Here is an 18,894-nt window from a genome sequence, read left to right as displayed (position 1 = left end):
ATGAAGATCTGAGAAGATTGTTGTATATGTGAAAATCAACAAGCAGACCAATAAATTCAGTACATGTAAAACTTGTTTTTTGAGGCGAGTCATTATTATGGGTGTTCTTTTGTAATGGTCTCTTACACCCTCTACTGGTACAACTCGTATTGTGCAGAAATGGCATTGATGGGATGCTTGGCTGTACAGCAGTCTTTTCCTTCGGAATAATTGAAATATGTTGACACCAGAGTCGTTGTCTGTGGTCCACGAAACAACGATGCATATCACAATTTTAATGACCAGTTGTTGATGGACATTATGCAGGTAAAATGCCAAGTTAAATAAGGTTTATATATATATATATATATATGGGGACCTCCAGCCAAAGCCCATGACGACATCACCTATATCAGGTGTTACCGGAAGCGCAGGTAAGTTGTTACAAAATGCCTGCCAAGTTTGCGCTACATTCAACTTTTTAGATTTGCTTTTCAAGTAGTGCCGCTTCAGAGGTTTGCTTGGAAAAAGGAAGTTCCGCTGCAGGAAAAACTAAGCGAGGTCTATAATTATCTCAAGTAATTTATCAGAATAGACCGTCATTTTCCCAATGTGCAGTTGTGAGGATTTTACACGCCTTGGAATGTCCGGACTGTTTTAGAATTGCGCGAAAATATAAAAACAAAAGTATTTGAGAACTTACACAATTTATGTATTTTAAGATGCTAGTGGAAACGTTGCGTTGAATAATTTTTCACTGCAGCGCTTTCAGTCCGTACGTAAGTTACTTTAAACTTTTTATAAATACCATTGCATTCTATATAGGCCTACAGAGTAAAGCCGCTGTTATTGTGGAAAATGTGCTGACGAACTTCTGTACTGAATGGGACATGATCATGTGTGTGGGTTAAGTTTACATAGGTTCATGGTTCATATATAGGTAAACTGAAAACATCCATGTAATTGAAAAGGGGTTTAGGGAAATTCACGTGTATTGCGGTGCTTGAAATTGTATTGCCCGCGCTTCTTTTTATTTCATTCATATTGACCCTACAGTGGCAGACTCCAAAGTAGCTCAATATATCAGCCATTGATGTTTTTGGCCAGGGTTACCTAATGGGCCGTCCGAATTTATTTCCCCGCTTAAGTTTTCGGAGAAAATAAACATATATAGTAAAAAAAAATATTTTTGAAAACCCAAGTATTCCCACACATATGGATGCATATGTGATTGTATCTCAATGTAATCAAGGTTTCAAATGGTTTTTGCCAAATTCTATATCTGTTTGGGATTCATGCGGTAAGTTTTCTGGCCCCGAAAGCATCCGATCTGTGTTGCATAAATACTCTAATTGTCCCAAGAGACAACAATTTTACACATCAAAGCTGTACTTTACATGTTTATCACAGTATCAAATACCTCACTAATGTGTCGTTAACCCTTTTATCTACTCAACCGGTAATTCAGAAGCCAATATCTCACCCTTAGTTTTGTTAATCTGACGTAAACCCAACCCAACATACACTCTAACAAATCAATTACGGTTCATTTGAACGGCGAAACCCTGACGTTTATGGTTTTAGTCCAAATTAATCCTCTGCCTATGGTGTAGTTTCCCAGACACCGATTAAGTCAAATCTAATCAGTGTCTAGGAAACCAGCCCTCATTGTATGTCTATTGACACATACTAAAAATACATTGACATACTTTCATAGGGAATGCATGATCTAAAATGGAGAAATGTAGCATGTTTTTCCTGTCAATTCATTTGACTCATCCACTTTATTTGTCAAGGCTACAATCTGAGGAGTGATGGACAGAGACATTGAAGAGCAGGACCCCCTCGCTGTAGACCCTGTTGACCGAGATGGGAGACGGATGGGGGATACGGGAGGTGATGATGACGGGAATAGGAAGGTTGGATGCTGTGAGAGGTTCCATCGCTCCATCTCCAAGTGGATGCTTCCGGAAGAACTCCACGAACAGTACCTGGAGCGAGCCAACTGCTGCCCCCCTCCCATCTTCATCATCCTCATCAGCATCGGAGAGGTGAGGGTTGATACGCATCATACTAATGGCAGCACAGCACTGACAACAAGTAGCCTCTATTGCATGTGCATACGTTATGATGATTGTGCTGTTATACCTGGGTGAATTTTCAATTTTAGGAAATGCTCTGGACGTAGTATTTAAAGAGAGAGGTGCAGCTGATATTGTACCTCCACCATGATTCATTTAAAAATAAATGCTGAAAATAAGGTCTGGGTGAACACAGTCTTAGGAGATCTTATACGTTTTGCTCTATGAGATGATCTTTGTCCGCTAACGCCACTTTTGTCTGAATTTTGAAGCCTATAAAGCACAAAGGCTTTATAAGTAATAAAGGTCATGTTCACTGACTGATATCTCATTAGAACAAAAAGTATAAAACTCTCCTAAGCCTGTGTTAACCTCTGACCTTATTTTCGATGTTTGTGTCCAAAACCCTATTCTTTCCCCATTAATTTCCCCCATAGAAATGGCTGAACAAACCAGAGGTAACAGATTTCTGTTTTTTAGGACTACAAGCTGGCGAGCTCTATAAAAATGGCTCAACATTGGGATTTGTGTATTCAAACTGAGTTTGGATGCGGCTACGGTCTGAACTGTAGAGCTCTTGTACCTGACATTCCTCTCTCTCCTTCTGCTGTGGGAGGTCTCGGCCAGCTTCCCCATCTCAATGTCTGAATTCATCCAGGATTCTTAGAGCACTCCATAGACCTATGCGTTGGCTCAATGAAAATAGAGTTTGAGCACAATTGACATTGGGACCAGGGTTTAAGGAATGTGTTTTTAATCATACACAACCGCACACTTTGTCCATGACATTTCACTGATATTGTAGTAGTATGGTGAGCTTGTTATGGCAGAATCCTTGAGATGTGGGGTTTTATGTTAAAGGTGAAGTGAGTTAAAGGGAGTGGAAAAATGTGCCATGTCAATGCAGTTTTTTAAAGGGAATTTGTCTAGTGTTCTCTCTGCTCTTCTCATTAACGTTGTTTCCATTGTGTGTCATCAGTTTGAAATATGTTTGTATGCTGCTGTATGGTCTGCTCTGCCCATACTGCAAACCCTTTATGAAAGGCTGACGAATGGCTACATTTTTAAAGCAACTGTTTTAGCCTTTCAGGACCCCTCCTGTCATTATGTAACTAGTCACTGATCTACCCTGTGTCTGTCTGGACAGTTAGCAGTGTTTATCTACTATGCGGTGTGGAAGCCCCAGAAGCAGTGGGTTACCCTGGGCGAGGGCATCTGGAACAGCCCTCTCTCCTACAAGTCTGACCGGCGGGAGGAGGCGTGGCGCTTCGTCTCCTACATGTTTGTCCACGCTGGGTAAGGGTCACCTCACCTCACACAGATGCCCAAGCCCACTGGAGATTCTCCATTGGCCAAACTTTTTAGTCAATCAAATTGTCACAAAGTGCTGCACAGAAACCCTGCCTAAAATCCCAAACTGCATGCAATGCAGGTGAAGAAGCACGGTGGCTAGGAAAAACTCCCTAGAAAGGCCAGAACCTAGGAAGAATCCTAGAGAGGAACCAGGCTATGAGGGGTGGCCAGTCCTCTTCTGGCTGTGCCAGGTGGAGATTATAACAGAACATGGCCAAGATGTTCAAATGTTCATAGATGACCAGCAGGGTCAAATAATAATAATCACAGTGGTTGTCAAGGGTGCAACAGGTCAACACCTCAGGAGTAAATGTCAGTTGGTTTTTCATAGCCGATCATTTAGAGTATCTCTACTGCTCCTGCTGTCTCTAGAGAGTTGAAAACAGCAGGTCTGGGACAGGTAGTATGTCACGGTGAACAGGTCAGGGTTCCATAGCCGCAGGCAGGACAGTTGAAACTGGAGCAGCAGCATGACCAGGTGGACTGGGGACAGTAAAGAGTCATCAGGCCAGGTAGTCCTGAGGCATGGTCCTAGGGCTCAGGTCCTCCGAGAGAGAGAATTAGAGAGAGCATACTTAAATTCACCCAGGACACCGAATAAGAAAGGAGAAATACTCCAGATATAACAGACTGACCCTAGCCCCCCCGACACAAACTTCTGCAGCATAAATACTTGGAGGCTGAGACAGGAGGTGTCGAGGGACACTGTGACCCCGTCCGACGATATCCGCGGACAGGGCCAAACAGGCAGGATATAACCCCACCCACTTTGCCAAAAGCATAGGCCCTACACCACTAGAGGGATATCTTGAACCACCAACTTACCATCCTGAGACCAGGCTGAGTATAGCCCACAAAGATCTTCGCCACGGCACAACCCAAGGGGGGAGGGGGCACCAACCCGGATAGGAAGATCACGTCAGTGACTCAACCCACTCATGTGACACACCCACACCCCTCCATGGAAGAGCACCAGTAAGCCAGTGACTCATCCCCTGTAATAGGTTTAGAGGCAGAGAATCCCAGTGAAGAGAGGGTAACCGGCCAGACAGAGACAGCAAGGGCGGTTCGTTGCTCCAGTGCCTTTCCGTTCACATTCACACTCCTGGGCCAGACTACACTCAATCATAATACCTACTGAGGAGATGAGTCTTCAATAAAGACTTAAAGGTTGAGACCGAGTCTGTGTCTCTCACATGGGTAGGCAGACCATTCCATAAAAATGGAGCTCTATAGGAGAAAGCCCTGCCTCCAGCTGTTTGCTTAGAAATTCTAGGGACAGTAAGGAGGCCTGCATCTTGTGACCGTAGCTTACATGTAGGTATGTACGGCAGGGTCAAATCAAAAGATAGGTAGGAGAAAGCCCATGTAATGCTTTGTAGGTTAGCAGTACAACCTTGTTATCAGCCCTTGCCTTAACAGGAAGCCAGTGTAGAGAGGCTAGCACTGGAGTAATATGATTTTTTTGGGTTCTAGTCAAGGTTCTAGTGTTTAGCACTAACTGACGATTATTTAGTGCTTTATCCAGGTAGCCGGAAAGTAGAGCATTGCAGTAATCTAACCTAGAAGTGACAAAAGCCTGGATACATTTTTCTGCATCGTTTTTGGACAGAAAGTTTCTGATATTTGCAATGTTTCGTAGATGGAAAAAAGCTGTCCTTGAAACAGTCTTGATATGTTCATCAAAAGAGAGATCACGGTCCAGAGTAACTCAGAGGTGCTTCACAGTTTTATTTGAGATGACTGTACAACCATCAAGATTAATTGTCAGATTCAACAGAAGAACTTTCTTTCTTGGGACCTAGAACAAGCATTTCTGTTTTGTCTGAGTTTAAAAGTAGAACATTTGAAGCCATCCACTTCCTGTCTGAAACACAGGCTTCCAGGGAGGACAATTTTGGGGCTTCACCATGTTTCATCGAAAGGCACACCTGTGTGTCATCCGAATTGCAGTGTAAGTTAAAATTATTTTTCTGAATGACATCACCAAGAGGTTATATATATTAGTGAAAACAATAGTGTTCCTAAAACGGAGCCTTGAGGAACACCGACATTTACAGTTGATTTGTCAGAGGACAAACCGTCCGCAGAGACAAACTGATATCTTTCCCACAGAAAAGATCTAAACCAGGCCAGAACTTGTCCATGTAGACCAATTTGGGTTTCCAATCTCTCCAAAAGAATGTGATGATCGATGGTATCCAAAGCAGCACTGAGGTCTTGGAGCACGAGGACAGATGCAGAGCCTCGGTCTGATGCCATTAAAAATAATTTAAGTGCAGTCTCAGTGCTATGATGGGGTCTAAAACCAGACTGAAGCATTTTGTATACATTGTTTGTCTTCGGGAAGGCAGTAAGTTGCTGCGCAACAGCTTTTTCAACATTTTTTTGAGAAGAATGGAAGATTCGATATAGGCCGATTAGTTTTTTATATTTTCTGGGTCAAGGTTTGGCTTTTTCAAGAGAGGCTTTATTACTGCCACTTTTAGTGAGTTTGGTACACATCCGGTGGATAGAGAGACGTTTATTATGTTCAACATAGGAGGGCCAAGCACAGGAAGCAGCTCTTTCAGTAGTTTAGTTGGAATAGTGTCCAGTATGCAGCTTGACGGTTTAGAGGCCATGATTATTTTCATCAGTGTGTCGAGAGTGTCTCCCTTGATCCTAGGTCCTGGCAGAGTTGTGCAGACTCAGGACAACTGAGCTTTGAAGGAATACGCAGATTTAAAGAGGAGTCCTTAATCTGCTTTCTAATGTTCATGATCTTTGCCTCAAATAAGTTCATGAATTTATCACTGCTGAAGTGAAAGCCATCCTCTCTTGGGAAATGCTGATTTTTAGTTAGCTTGGCGACAGTATCAAATTGTTTTGGGGGATTCTTCTTACTTTCCTCAATTAAGTTGGAAAAATAGGATGATCAAGCAGCAGTGAGGGCCCTTCGATACTGCACGTTACTGTCTTTCCAAGTTAGTCAGAAGACTTCCAGTTTTGTGTAGCGCCATTTCCGTTCCAATTTTCTGGAAGCTTGCTTCAGAGCTAGGGTATTTTCTGTACACCAGGGAGCTAGTTTCTTATGACAAATGTTTTTTGTTTTTAGGGATGCAACTGCATCTAGGTTAAATTGAGTTCCTCAGTTAGGTGGTTAACAGATTTTTGTTCTCTGATGTCCTTGGGTAAGCGGAGGGAGTCTGGAAGGGCATCTAGGAATCTTTGGGTTCTCCAAGAATTTATAGCACGACATTTGATGATCCTTGTTTGGGGTCTGAGCAGATTATTTGTTGCGATTGCAAATGCAATAAAATGGTGGTCCGATAGTCCAGGATTATGAGGAAAAACATTAAGATCCACAACATTTTATTACATGGAACAAAACTAGGTCCAGAGTATGACTGTGGCAGTGAGTAGGTCCAGAGACATGTTGGACAAATCCCACTGAGTCGATGATGGCTCCGAAAGTCTTTTGGAGTGGGTCTGTGGACTTTTCCATGTGAATATTAAAGTCACCAAAAATAAGAATATTATCTGCCATGACTACAAGGTCCGATAGGAACTCAGTGCTCAATGATGAACTCTGTACATGGCCCCGCTGTAAACAGTAGCTATAAAAAGTGATTGAGTAGGCTGCATAATATGTATATATTTTTTTTTGTAAATTGAAATTTACTATCATAAATGTTAGCAACACCTCTGCCTTTGTGGGATGTGTGGGGGATATGGTCATTAGTGTAACCAGGAGGTGAGGCCTCATTTAACACAGTAAATTCATCAGGCTTAAGCCATGTTTCAGTCAGGCCAATCACATCAAGATTATGATCAGTGATTAGTTAATTGACTATAACTGCCTTGGAAGTGAGGGATCTCACATAAATAACCCTATTTTGAGATGTGAGGTATCACAATCTCTTTCAATAATGGCAGGAATAGAGGAGGTCTTTATCCTAGTGAGATTTCTAAGGCGAACTCCGCCATGTTTCGTTTTGCCCAACCTAGGTCGAGGCACAGACACGGTCTCAATGGGTATAGCTGAGCTGACTACACTGACTATGCTGGTGAAAACAGTTTTCAACCAGCGATTGAGTTGTGAGACTGCTGTAGAGCTCATCACTCCCCCTAATTGGAAGGGGGCCAGAGACAATTACTCGACGCCAACATCTTTCTAGCTGATTTACACGCTGAAGCTATGTTGCGCTTGGTGACCTCTGACTGTTTCATCCTAACATCGTTGGTGCCGACGTTGATAACAACATCCCTATACTCTCTACACACGCCAGTTTTAGCATTAGTCAGCACCATCTTCATATTAGCTTTAACGTCGGTAGCCCTGCCCCCTGGTAAATAGTGTATGATCGCTGGATGATTTGTTTTAAGTCTAATACTACGGGTAATGGAGTCGCCAATGACTAGGGTTTTCAATTTGTCAGAGCTAATGGTGGGAGGCTTCGGTGTCTCAGACCCCATAACAGGAGGAGTAGAGACCAGAGAAGGCTCGGCCTCTGACTCCGACTCGCTGCTTAATGGGGAGAACCGGTTGAAAGTTTCTGTCGGCTGAATGAGCGACACCGGTTGAGCATTCCTACAGCATTTCCTTCCAGAAGCCATGCGAAAGTTGTCCAGCTGCGGGGACTGTGCGAGGGGATTTATACTACTATCTGTAAATTACCCTTGTCTAACGATTGTGTCTGAAACTGGGCTTGCAGCACAGCTCGCCTTAAGGCGATTGTTCTCCTGTATATTATGACTACAGCGACTGCAATTAGAAGGCATCATGTTAATGTTACTACTTAGCTTCGGCTGTTGGAGGTCCTGGCGAACCATGTTCAGATAAAGCGTCCGGAGTGAAAAAGGTCAATGAAAAAAAAAACTGAGCGAAGGGAAAAACTAAAAATATAAACAGTAATTAAAAAGTAAAAACCGTGAAGTTGGCAGGAAGCAAAGTAAGGTTAGCAACAAAGCGCACAGCAGCACGTAAAGAAGTCCAGGGTTAATCCACAGGAGGCTGCTGAGGGGAGGATGGCTCATAATAATGGTTGAAACAGAGTGAATGGAATTGCAACAAAAATGATACCATTCCACTGATTCTGCTCCAGCCATTACCACAAGCTCATCCTCCCCAATTAAGGTGCCACCAACCTCCCGTGGCTTAATCTGGCTCCCAAGAAACCATCCCTAAGAGTATTGCATTGCAGATCATTCTTCTTGCCACATCTCCCTGAAATTATTAATTCTCTCCCCTATCATCTGTTTATACAACACATGGACACTTGCTAAAGCAGTTCTGGGTTCTCCGGAGTTTGAGATCACGATTCAATCCAAGTGAAAGACTTTTAAAGGCAATTTCCCAAATGTTCACAGAGATTGCATTCACTGTAAACGTTATGGATGTCAACTCAAGCTAAAATGTCCTTTTAAAGGGCATTGCGCATTGTTTATGTGTTTCTTTGAATCCTGGCCTGAGTCTTTCCATAGGTTCTGATTCATGGGTAAGACATTCACTTGCCTATCGAGTCCCTCATACTCCCACACTGGCGGCGCTATGGGGTAGCAAGACGGTGCTGAAGCCCCTTCTAGAATTGGTCTATGTTTTAAATTCTATATATATATATATATATATATACGTCGACATATTTCTCTCTCTCAAAATCCTGTTCTCACGAACGAGCACCAACTGCTCAGCAAGCTGGCATAGCCTACATAACGTCGTGCCTCCTCATTGGCTCAGCCAGAATCTCATGAATTTGAGTGGTCAAAAAATCCTGTTGCTTGAGATACTGTATCTTCTGACTATGTAAAAGTTGCTTAGAGCTAGCTATATGCTATGAAAGTCCCGCCTACAGTGTCTTGCAAAAGTATTCAAACCCCTTGGCGTTTTTCCTATTTTGTTGCATTACAACCTGTAATTTAAATAGATTTTTATTTGGATTTCATGTATTGGACATACACAAAATGTTTTAAAAAATGAAAAGATATATAAAAAAATGGAAAAGTGGTGCGTGCATACAGTTGAAGTCAGAAGTTTACATACACTTAGGTGGGAGTCATTAAAACTTGTTTTTCAACCGCTCCACAAATTTCTTGTTAACCAACTATAGTTTTGGCAAGTCGGTTAGGACATCTACTTTGTGCATGACACGGAACCCAAACCGGCTGGGCGCGTGCACCATCGTGCATACATTTATTTTGTACCCCTACACCAAACGTGATTATGACACACAGGTTAAAATATCAAAACAAACTCTGAACCAATGACATTCATTTGGGGACAGGCCGATAAGCATTAAACATGTATGGCAATTTAGCTAGTTAGCTTGCACTGCTAGCAAATATTTCCTGGGATATAAACATTGAGTTGTTATTTTACCTGAAATGCACAAGGTCCTCTACTCCGACAATTAATCCACACACAAAACGGCCAACTGAATCGTTTCTAGTCATCTCTCCTCCTTCCAGGCTTTTTCATCTTTGAACGTATATGGTGATCAGCATCTAAACTTTCATAGTATTACCACGGCTACCGGCAAAACAGTTCGTCTTTCAATCACCCACGTGGGTATAACCAATGAGAAGATGGCACGTGGGTACCTGCTTCTATAAACCAATGAGGAGAAGGGACAGGCAGGACTTTCAGCGCGATCTGTGTCAGAAATAGAAAGGAGTTCTATCTTAGCCCTTGGCGTTGCAGACGCTCGTTGGCGCAATAATTGAATAACATGGATTTCTAAATTTATTTTGCGACGCACGCAACGTGTCCGGTCTGGTCAGCATTTGACACAAGTAATTTTTCCAACAATTGTTTACAGACAGATTATTTCACTTATAATTCACTGTATCACAATTCGAGTGGGTCAGAAGTTTACATACACTAAGTTGGCTGTGCCTTTAAACAGCTTGGAAATTCCAGAAAATGATGTCATGGATTTAGAAGCTTCTGATAGACTACTTGGCATCATTTGAGTCAACTGGAGGTGTACCTGTGGATGTATTTCAAGGTCTAACTTCAAACTCAGTGCCTCTTTGCTTGACATCATGGGAAAATCAAAAGAAATCAGCCAAGACCTCATAAAAAACATTGTAGACCTCCACAAGTCTGGTTCGTCCTTGGGAGCAATTTCCAAACGCCTGGACGTACCACGTTCATCTGCACAAACAATAGTACGCTAGTACTACCTCTCATACCGCTCAGGAAGGAGACGCGTTCTGTCTCCTAGAGATTAATGTACTTTGGTGCAAAAAGTGCAAATCAATCCCAGAACAACAGCAAAGGACCCTGTGAAGATGCTGGAGGAAGCGGGTACAAAAGTATCTATATCCACAGTAAAACGAGTCATATATCGACAAAACCTAAAAGGCTGCTCAGCAAGGAAGAAGCCACTACTCCAAAACCGCCATTAAAAAAAAGCCAGACTACGGTTTACAACTGCACATGGGGACAAAGATCATACTTTTTGGAGAAATGTCCTCTGGTCTGATGAAACAAAAATGGAACTGTTTGTCCATAATGACCATCGTTATGTTTGAAGGAAAAAGGGGTAGTCTGGCAGGCCCAAAGAATACCATCCCAAACATGAAGCACGGGGGTGGCAGCATCATGTTGTGGGGGTGCTTTGCTGCAGGAGGGACTGGTGACCTTCACAAAATTGATGGCATCATGATGAGGAAAAAGTATGTGGATATATATATATATATATATATATATATATATATATGACATCAGTCAAAGTTAAAGCTTGGTCACAAATGGGTCTTCCAAATGGACAATGACACCAAGCATACTTCCAAAGTTGTGGCAAAATGGCTTAAGGACAACAAAGTCAAGGTATTGGAGTGGCCATCACAAAGCCCTGACCTCCATCCTATAGAAAATTTGTGGGCAGAACTGAAAAAGCGTGTGCGAGCAAGGAGGCCTACAAACCTGACTCAGTTACACCAGCTCTGTTAGGCAGAATAGGCCAAAATTCACCCAACTTATTGTAGGAAGCTTGTGGAAGGCTACCTGAAATGTTTGACCCAAGTTAAACAATTTAAAGGCAATGCTACCAAATACTAATTGAGTGTATGTAAACTTCTGGGCATGTGGTGAATTAAATTAAAGCTGAAATAAATCATTCTCTCTACTATCATTCTGACATTTTACATTAAAATAAGGTGGTGATCCTAGCTGACCAAAGACAGGGAATTTTTACTGGGATTAAATGTCAGGAATTGTGAAACTGAGTTTAAATGTATTTGGCTAAGGTGTAGGTAAACTTCTGACTTCAACTGTATGTATTCACCCGCTTTTCTTTGAAGCCCCTAAATAATATCTGGTGCAACCAATTACCTTCAGAAGTCACATAATTAGTTATTAAAGTCCACCTGTGTGCAATCTAAGTGTCACATGATCTGTCACATGATCTCAGTATATATACACCTGTTCTGAAAGGCCCCAGACTCTACAACACCACTAAGCAAGGGGCACCACAAAGCAAGCACCGCCATGAAGACCAATGAGCTCTCCAAACAGGCCAGGGACAAAGTTGTCGAGAAGTACAGATCAAGGTTGGGTTCTAAAAAAATATCAGAAACTTTGAACATCCCACGGAACATAAATCCATTATTAAAAAAATGGCACCACAAGAAACCTGCCAAGAGAAGGCCGCCCACCAAAACTCACAGACCAGGCAAGGAGGGCATTAATCAGAGGCAACAAAGAGATAACCCTGAAGGAGCTGCAAAGCTCCACAGTGGAGATTGGAGTATCTGTCCATAGGACCACTTAAAGCCGTACTCTCCACAGAACTGGGCTTTACTGAAGAGTGTCCAGAAAAATAAGAAAACGCGTTTGGTGTTTGCCGACAGGCATGTGGGAGACTCCCCAAACATATGGAAGAAGGCACTCTGGTCAGATGAGACTAAAATGTAGCTTTTTGGCCATCAAGGAAAATGCCATGTCTGGCGCAAACCCAACACCTCTCATCACCCTGAGAACATCATCCCCACAGTGAAGCATGGTGGTGGCAGCATCTTGCTGTGGGGATGTTTTTCATTGGCAGGGACTGGGAAACTGGTCAGAATGGAAGGAATGATGGATGGCACTAAATACAGGGAAATTCTTGAGGGAAACCTGTTTGTCTTCCAGAGATTTGAGACTGGGTCAGAGGTTCACCTTCCAGCAGGACTATGACCCTAAGCATACTGCTAAAGCAACACTGGGGTGGTTTGTCTTGGAATGGCCTAGTCAAAGCACAGACATCAATCCAATTGAGAATCAGTGGTATGACTTAAAGATTGCTGTACACCAGCAGAACCCATCCAACTTGAAGGAGCTGGAGCAGTTTTGCCTTGAAGAATGGGCAAGAATCCCAGTGGCTAGATGTGCCAAGCTTATAGAGACATACCCCAAGAGACTTGCAGACGGGAGGGGGGTGAATCCTTTCGCAAGCCACTGTACTTCCGGTGCATGACCTGTACTGTATTTGAATGGGCTTCAATCTTATTTCATCAAATTCATGAAAATGTGGTAATTTAAGATATGTACAATTATATTCTTATTCATGGCTTAATTTACTTCTACCTGATGCCTTTCATGAAGGTTTTGGATTGCATTTTTTCTCACATTTGGAAACCTTTATAAAAGGCATTGGGCAAAGTTTAATACAGTAAATCTCCTAATATAATTTAGCAACTTAAAATGACCCCATTTTCATGAATTTGACGATATTAGCTTGATGTCCATTCAAAATCGTTGCCCTTGAGTTGAATATGTTAGCTAGTTAGCTTGCCAGTGGGCTAAATTATGCTGTGGAATTTACCCCATAAGGAGTTTTTACCAGAAATAATTTAAGAGTATCTTCTCAGGTAAAATAATATTTTGAGGATGTGTTGAAATGTACTTTGCTTGCAGACATGGGAACAGGATGGTACCAAAGTTTTGAAAAGCTGAACTTTATCCATATACTCCACGATATCTCGTCAATTTTGACCAATCAAAGCTGACTATAGCCCCTGCTGGATTGGCTGTCGATGCTTGCTTTCTAGTTTTTCTAACAGCCACATGAGGGCGAGGCTAGCGTGGCTATCCGATTTAACACTGATAGTGGAAATCCGCTTTGAGGCTATTAGCTACTACTAGCTTGAAAATATTGAATGCCAGAATGCACAGTTGTTTTCACTTTGGTTGGCAAGTTTACCAGCTGACACTAATGCTTCTGCTATAATTCTTGTGGCTTCAATGATTTATGAACATCTCTGACACTGACCCCAGTGTACAGGTATCCTGGGTGAAAGAGGCTACTATTGTCGACATAGTATCTAACTAGCTTGGATTTTAGCTAGTGTGTGTGTGTGTGTGTGTGTGCGCGTACGTACTTCCTAGATTGCAAGAACCCCTTTGCAATTACCAAGCTACCCCAGTGAAAAATTCCTGGCACCACCAATGTACTCCCAAGTCCCAACTCCCATGTCTCCATCTCCCCTCTGTCTTCCTCCCCCACAGCGTGGAGCACATCCTGGGCAACCTGGTGATGCAGCTACTGCTGGGCATCCCGCTGGAGCTGGTCCACAAAGGCTTTGAAGTGGGCATGGTCTACATGGCAGGTGTCCTAGCAGGTGGGCATCCACATACACCCCCCTTTTCCATTGACACACAGGCAATTAGACACAGTTGTCTTCAAAGGTTTGTTATGACTGAATAAAGTTTTTTTTTTAAAGTTGACTCTGTTTTGGTTAGTGACATAAATAGTATAGCATATGATTGGTTAACCAACACAATGTGCGCGACAGGTTGCCTTAGGTAATATTAGCTCGCTTGTTACATACCACCTCCGGATTTTTCCCTGATCATGACTGCACAATGCTAGCAACTCACAGCCACAGAGCTGTGTAGATGGTATTCACGTTTCACACTTAAGTCTGAAATTCTTTCGCTTCTCAAAAGTTAATTTTCCTGTTTGGGTTTCATAGCTGAAATGTCTGTAATGCTATAGATGACCTTCTCATGCATGTTTTCTTCAGGCTCCCTGGCCAGCTCCATATTTGATCCTCTCAGTGCTCTGGTAGGGGCCTCTGGGGGGGTATATGCCCTCATAGGGGGATACTTCATGAACGCTGTTGTGGTGAGTTCTGGTTAACTGCTGATTCTATTTTAGTAGATTGTTTTTCTCTCTCTCATTATTTCCTTGTTCCTTCCTCTTGTGTTACACCCTGGCCTACAGAACTTCAGAGAGATGATTCCTGTCCTTGGAGTGTTTCGTATTGGAGTGATTGTAATTATTGGTAGGTCTCTTCTCAGATCCACTCTTATTGTTTGCCCACCAGTGCCTCAAGGTTTACTGTTCCAGCAGCACCCACGCCTCTGTGGTCGTATTTCAGTAGCTAAACGTTCAATGTTTTCTTTCTCAAGTCGGGACAGATGTCGGTTTCGCCCTTTACCGAAGGTTTCTTACTCACGACGTTGGCTTGAAGGTAAGACATTTAAAAAAAAAAAAATTTCGCATGCCCTTTCTCTTGTTAAAATGCTTGGCATTGAAATATTTCCCACAAACAGATACGTATTGTTTTAGCAGAGAGCAATGCTTTTTTTAGAACAGTCTTTAGTTCACAGCTGGAGAGGCTCTTATGCGAAGTCCAACCTTAGACCAATATAACACTGAGTAGATCTGGCTTTTATCAGTGTATGCAAATAGAAAACTAGAGACAAAACAGTACCACCCAGCTGCATTATATGGGTTACAGTTACACAGGACTGACTAATCTCTAAACCAGATTGCCCTCTACACACACTGTGTCACACACACAACCTGTCTGTTCCCCCTGAATTATTGCACCCAAACCATTCCTGTCACTAGAACTGAGTGTGATCCTTGATTCTGTTCTCTCTGCTTTAGGAGAAGCTGAGAGCATGATAAGGGTTGCAGCGGTTTGTCTTTCCAGCAGCCTAACTGACTGGCCTATAGACTACAATCTATCACCTGCTTCCCCTCTCTCATCTTGCATTTATTTTCTGTTTTCTTGGTCTTTGTGAGAAGTGCAGTTCCACATTCACTGGCTGCTTTCAAACTGGTCCTGCTCGTTTTACTGGCTGTCCACCCTTTGCATACTAACCACAGTGACAGGGCAGAGGGCACAGTGACAGGGCAGAGGGCACAGTGACAGGGCAGAGGGCACAGTGACAGGGCAGAGGGCACAGTGACAGGGCAGAGGGCACAGTGACAGGGCAGAGGGCACAGTGACAGGGCAGAGGGCACAGTGACAGGGCAGAGGGCACAGTGACAGGGCAGAGGGCAAGGCTGCAGCACAGCATGTCTTTGTTGGTTTGAAGGGAAAACGCGACTGAAATGAGACTCCACCCTGGTCTCTCTCAGGTCTCGTTTGTGGCGCACATCGGAGGAGGGGTGGCTGGGATGACCATTGGCTACGTGTTCTTCAGCGCCTACAACCAGAAGCTCCTGAAGGACCCGCGTTTCTGGCTCTGCATTGTCGGCTATGTAGTCTTCCTCTTGTTCGCTGTGCTCTTCAACATCTTCCTTTCCCCTGCATAATTCCACACTACACGAATGAATGCGTTTTGAATAACGGAAATGGGGCATTTCAGGGACTTGGAAGGTTATCCAAAAAATGTAAACCTCTACTGCAGGAGAGAAGAGATTTAAATGGAAAGAGGGACCCCCTGTTGCTGAAGTGTAGTATTACACACAGCACAAATTCTCTTTGTTACATGTTTTTTTTAGTGATGTTGATAATGATCTCTAGGTTTTGTACTGAACTCAATATATCTGTTTGTTGGTGTTACAGGTCTTTTTTTCATGATGTTTGTCCTGATTGGTCAGTGAGGTAGGATATTATTTCCCCAAGCAGGTCCTTTCCTACAAGTTTTAGATTGGCCTACAAGTAAGTATTTTCAAGCCATCAGGAGCAGTGTGACATCTGTTGGTGACTGGAGTGTCAATTCATAAACAAGCCATGACAATGGCCCAATGCCAGGTTATTGTTTCACTTCCCTGTTGACAGGATGAGACGCTGTCTGCCAATAGTACATGTCAATGTAAATCTGCTCACACATCCTTGGCTAAGCCTCTTTCAATGATAATTTATTGAACGCATCTTTTTAATTTGTTTTTCTCTTTAGCTTTTTCTACTTGCCAACAGTTTGTAATTTGTCAGTCAGTCTGTTAGTTCTTTGGGTGTTTTAGGATGTTTGTGTACAGTGGAACAGTAGAGGGCAGCACTTTCCATTGTATATTAGGCATTTTCTATATCCATTTCAATTGTACCAGTGTGTATTAGTCTACATAACCTTTTAGTAAAATGAAAAGGCCTTAAGTTGAAGCCATCTGGGTGGCACATTTTTATTGAAGATATCTTCAAATGTTTCTCCTAAACTTATTTGTGGTGATATTTGTTAGTTGGTATCTGAAACCAAATGGTGGTTAAAAAAAATCTCTTAAGAAACCAATACATATTTTAGGTATTTATGTAATTACAACTTTACCATGTACTTTCCAAGTAAATATTAGGTAAAAAGCATAACATTCCAAATGTAAATTACTTGTTTTTTATTTGAAGCTTTTTTTTCTCTTCTTTTTTTTTTTAAATCACCAGACTTGATACTGTATCTTCATCACTTTTACATGAAATAAATATTTTACATACATTTCCAAAATCCCTTCAGATCATGTGTGTTGACAAAGCCATGCATAATCCAATATCTGAAAATGATTAGATTGAGTTTTTGTTGTTGTGTAAACTCTATTTGGTGTTATATGACTAATATGTTAATCTTGGCAAAACAATCTTAATTCATCTGGCCTTCAGCAAGCCCGACATGGGGGTTAGTGAATGGGTATGGAGCAGGATATTTGCTTGGCTGATGTCTGACCTGAACCAGGGTGCCAAGCAGCCTCGCTTCTATGGCTCTCATTAGCTGACAGTGGCTTCAAAAAAAAAAGAAAAGACAATTGATCGTACCCCAATGACAGCCACCACTCTAGCCAGTTTATGTGGAACATTCCATAGTTCCAGACTCGGAACATCAATACAGTGCCATTTATTTCATTGTGTGCTAGTTAGTTCTTGTTTGCTTTGTGGACACTTAAGCTATTGGGTAAGAGGGGTAATGAACTTCAGAAAGTACTGATGAATTAGTAATGGCCAAGTTGTCATTGCAAATAAATATTAAACTGATTGAATCTAGGCTAAATAAAATCCTCAAACAAGGTTCACCGAATGTGAACTCCTGACTATAAATGTGTTTGAATCAGACTAATTTGGAAAGTGACTCAATCCCCCTAGTGTTGCCAAATGATTAGACTTGTATTCTAAAGAGAGACCATTTCAGGGCAGTACACAGTGTTCTCAGGTGAATGGTATAGTCCGTCTATATTGGGTACCAGACTGTTCAATCCCAAACAATGTTATCTCCTGTATTAAAGTAGAGTAAAGCAGAACCAGACTGGCACACAGTCTACCCAGCAATAATCCACCCAGGATTTGGGGTTAAGGTTTCGTACTGAGAACCAATATTTCCACATTTTCCCTTTGTGCAGGTTATTAGTTAGAGAATGACAATCTGGTTTACTCATCATGGGGAGATACTAGTAGAAAATAATTGGATTTGGGTCAGTAGGTAAATGTAATTGATTATTCTGCCAAATTTAACATGAATGAGTGGCAGGTGCTTTGGAAAGCTAGAAAGTGTTTGAGAGAGACATTGGGGATAGCATTTGAAAGAATGTCTGTGTTCGAGTACTCTGATAAATGATTTTGAGTACGCCATATTAGTTTTAAGTTAAACAAGTTTGAAGGGGGGAAATCCTGTATGCTATTGGTTGTTCCAATTACTGGTTGTTCTGAAAACAAAACAATGTATTTTCACTGCACTTGATACACCACAAACTATAAACAGAGTTTGAAATTGTGGCAGTGCGCATACATTTAACCTGCTAAATATACTGAACAAAAATGGGAGGCAGGCCCACCCACTGGGGAGCCAGGACCTGCCAATCAGAATGGGTTTTTCCCCACAAACAGGCTTTATTACAAATGTAAACACTCCTCAGTTTCATCAGCTTTCTGGATGGCTGGTATCAGACAATCCCTTAGGTGAAGAAGCCGGATGGGGGGGTCCTAGGCTGGCCTGGTTACAAGTGGTCTGCGGTTGTGAGGCTGGTTGGACGTAATACCAAATTCTCTAAAGCAAAGTTGAGGCGGCTTATTTTAGGGAAATGAACATCAAATTCTCTGGCAACAGCTCTGGTGGACAGTCCTGCTGTCAGCATGCCAAAACTTGAGACATCTGTGGCATTGTGTTGTGTGACAAAACTGCACATTTCAGAGCTGATTTTTATTGTCCCCAGCACAAGGTGCACCTCATACTGTTTAATCAGTTTCTTGATATGCCACATCTGTCAGGTGGATGGATTATCTAGGCAAAGGAAAAATGCTCACAAACAAGGATGTAAAAAAAATGTCTGCACAAAATGTGAGAGAAATTAGCTTTTTGTGTGTA

The 18,894-nt window shown here is 42.2% G+C and overlaps 1 protein-coding gene across 4 annotated transcripts; it reads left to right on the top strand.

The window, feature by feature from the left end:
• Positions 1-326: 326 nt before the first annotated feature.
• rhbdl2 (rhomboid, veinlet-like 2 (Drosophila)) lies at positions 327-17,040 on the top strand. Of its 4 annotated transcripts, none has more exons than XM_064945446.1 (8): positions 327-413; positions 1,776-2,030; positions 3,208-3,356; positions 13,885-13,997; positions 14,403-14,503; positions 14,603-14,663; positions 14,791-14,852; positions 15,752-17,040. In XM_064945446.1, the coding sequence occupies exons 2-8, from the start codon at positions 1,794-1,796 to the stop codon at positions 15,926-15,928; spliced, it is 900 nt and encodes a 299-aa protein (XP_064801518.1). In that variant the 5' UTR covers positions 327-413; positions 1,776-1,793; the 3' UTR covers positions 15,929-17,040. The 4 variants fall into 4 exon arrangements, with proteins under 4 accessions (XP_064801518.1, XP_064801517.1, XP_064801516.1 ...); XM_064945445.1 differs by lacking the exon at positions 327-413 and adding an exon at positions 423-540; XM_064945444.1 differs by lacking the exon at positions 327-413 and adding an exon at positions 423-754.
• Positions 17,041-18,894: the final 1,854 nt, after the last annotated feature.

Source organism: Oncorhynchus masou, chromosome 29 (assembly GCF_036934945.1).
Source record: "Oncorhynchus masou masou isolate Uvic2021 chromosome 29, UVic_Omas_1.1, whole genome shotgun sequence".
Taxonomy (NCBI): domain Eukaryota; kingdom Metazoa; phylum Chordata; class Actinopteri; order Salmoniformes; family Salmonidae; genus Oncorhynchus; species Oncorhynchus masou.
Note: the sequence above shows the minus strand (reverse complement) of the source record. Positions and strands in the feature narration are given on the sequence as shown.

Excerpts from the sequence above, each read along its gene's own strand:
- rhbdl2 (XM_064945446.1), top strand. The coding sequence starts at position 1,794 with ATGGACAGAGACATTGAAGAGCAGGACCCCCTCGCTGTAGACCCTGTT. Across the intron at positions 2,031-3,207 it reads TCCTCATCAGCATCGGAGAG|TTAGCAGTGTTTATCTACTA; the intron begins GTGAGGGTTGAT and ends CTGTCTGGACAG. Across the intron at positions 14,664-14,790 it reads TGGAGTGATTGTAATTATTG|TCGGGACAGATGTCGGTTTC; the intron begins GTAGGTCTCTTC and ends TTCTTTCTCAAG.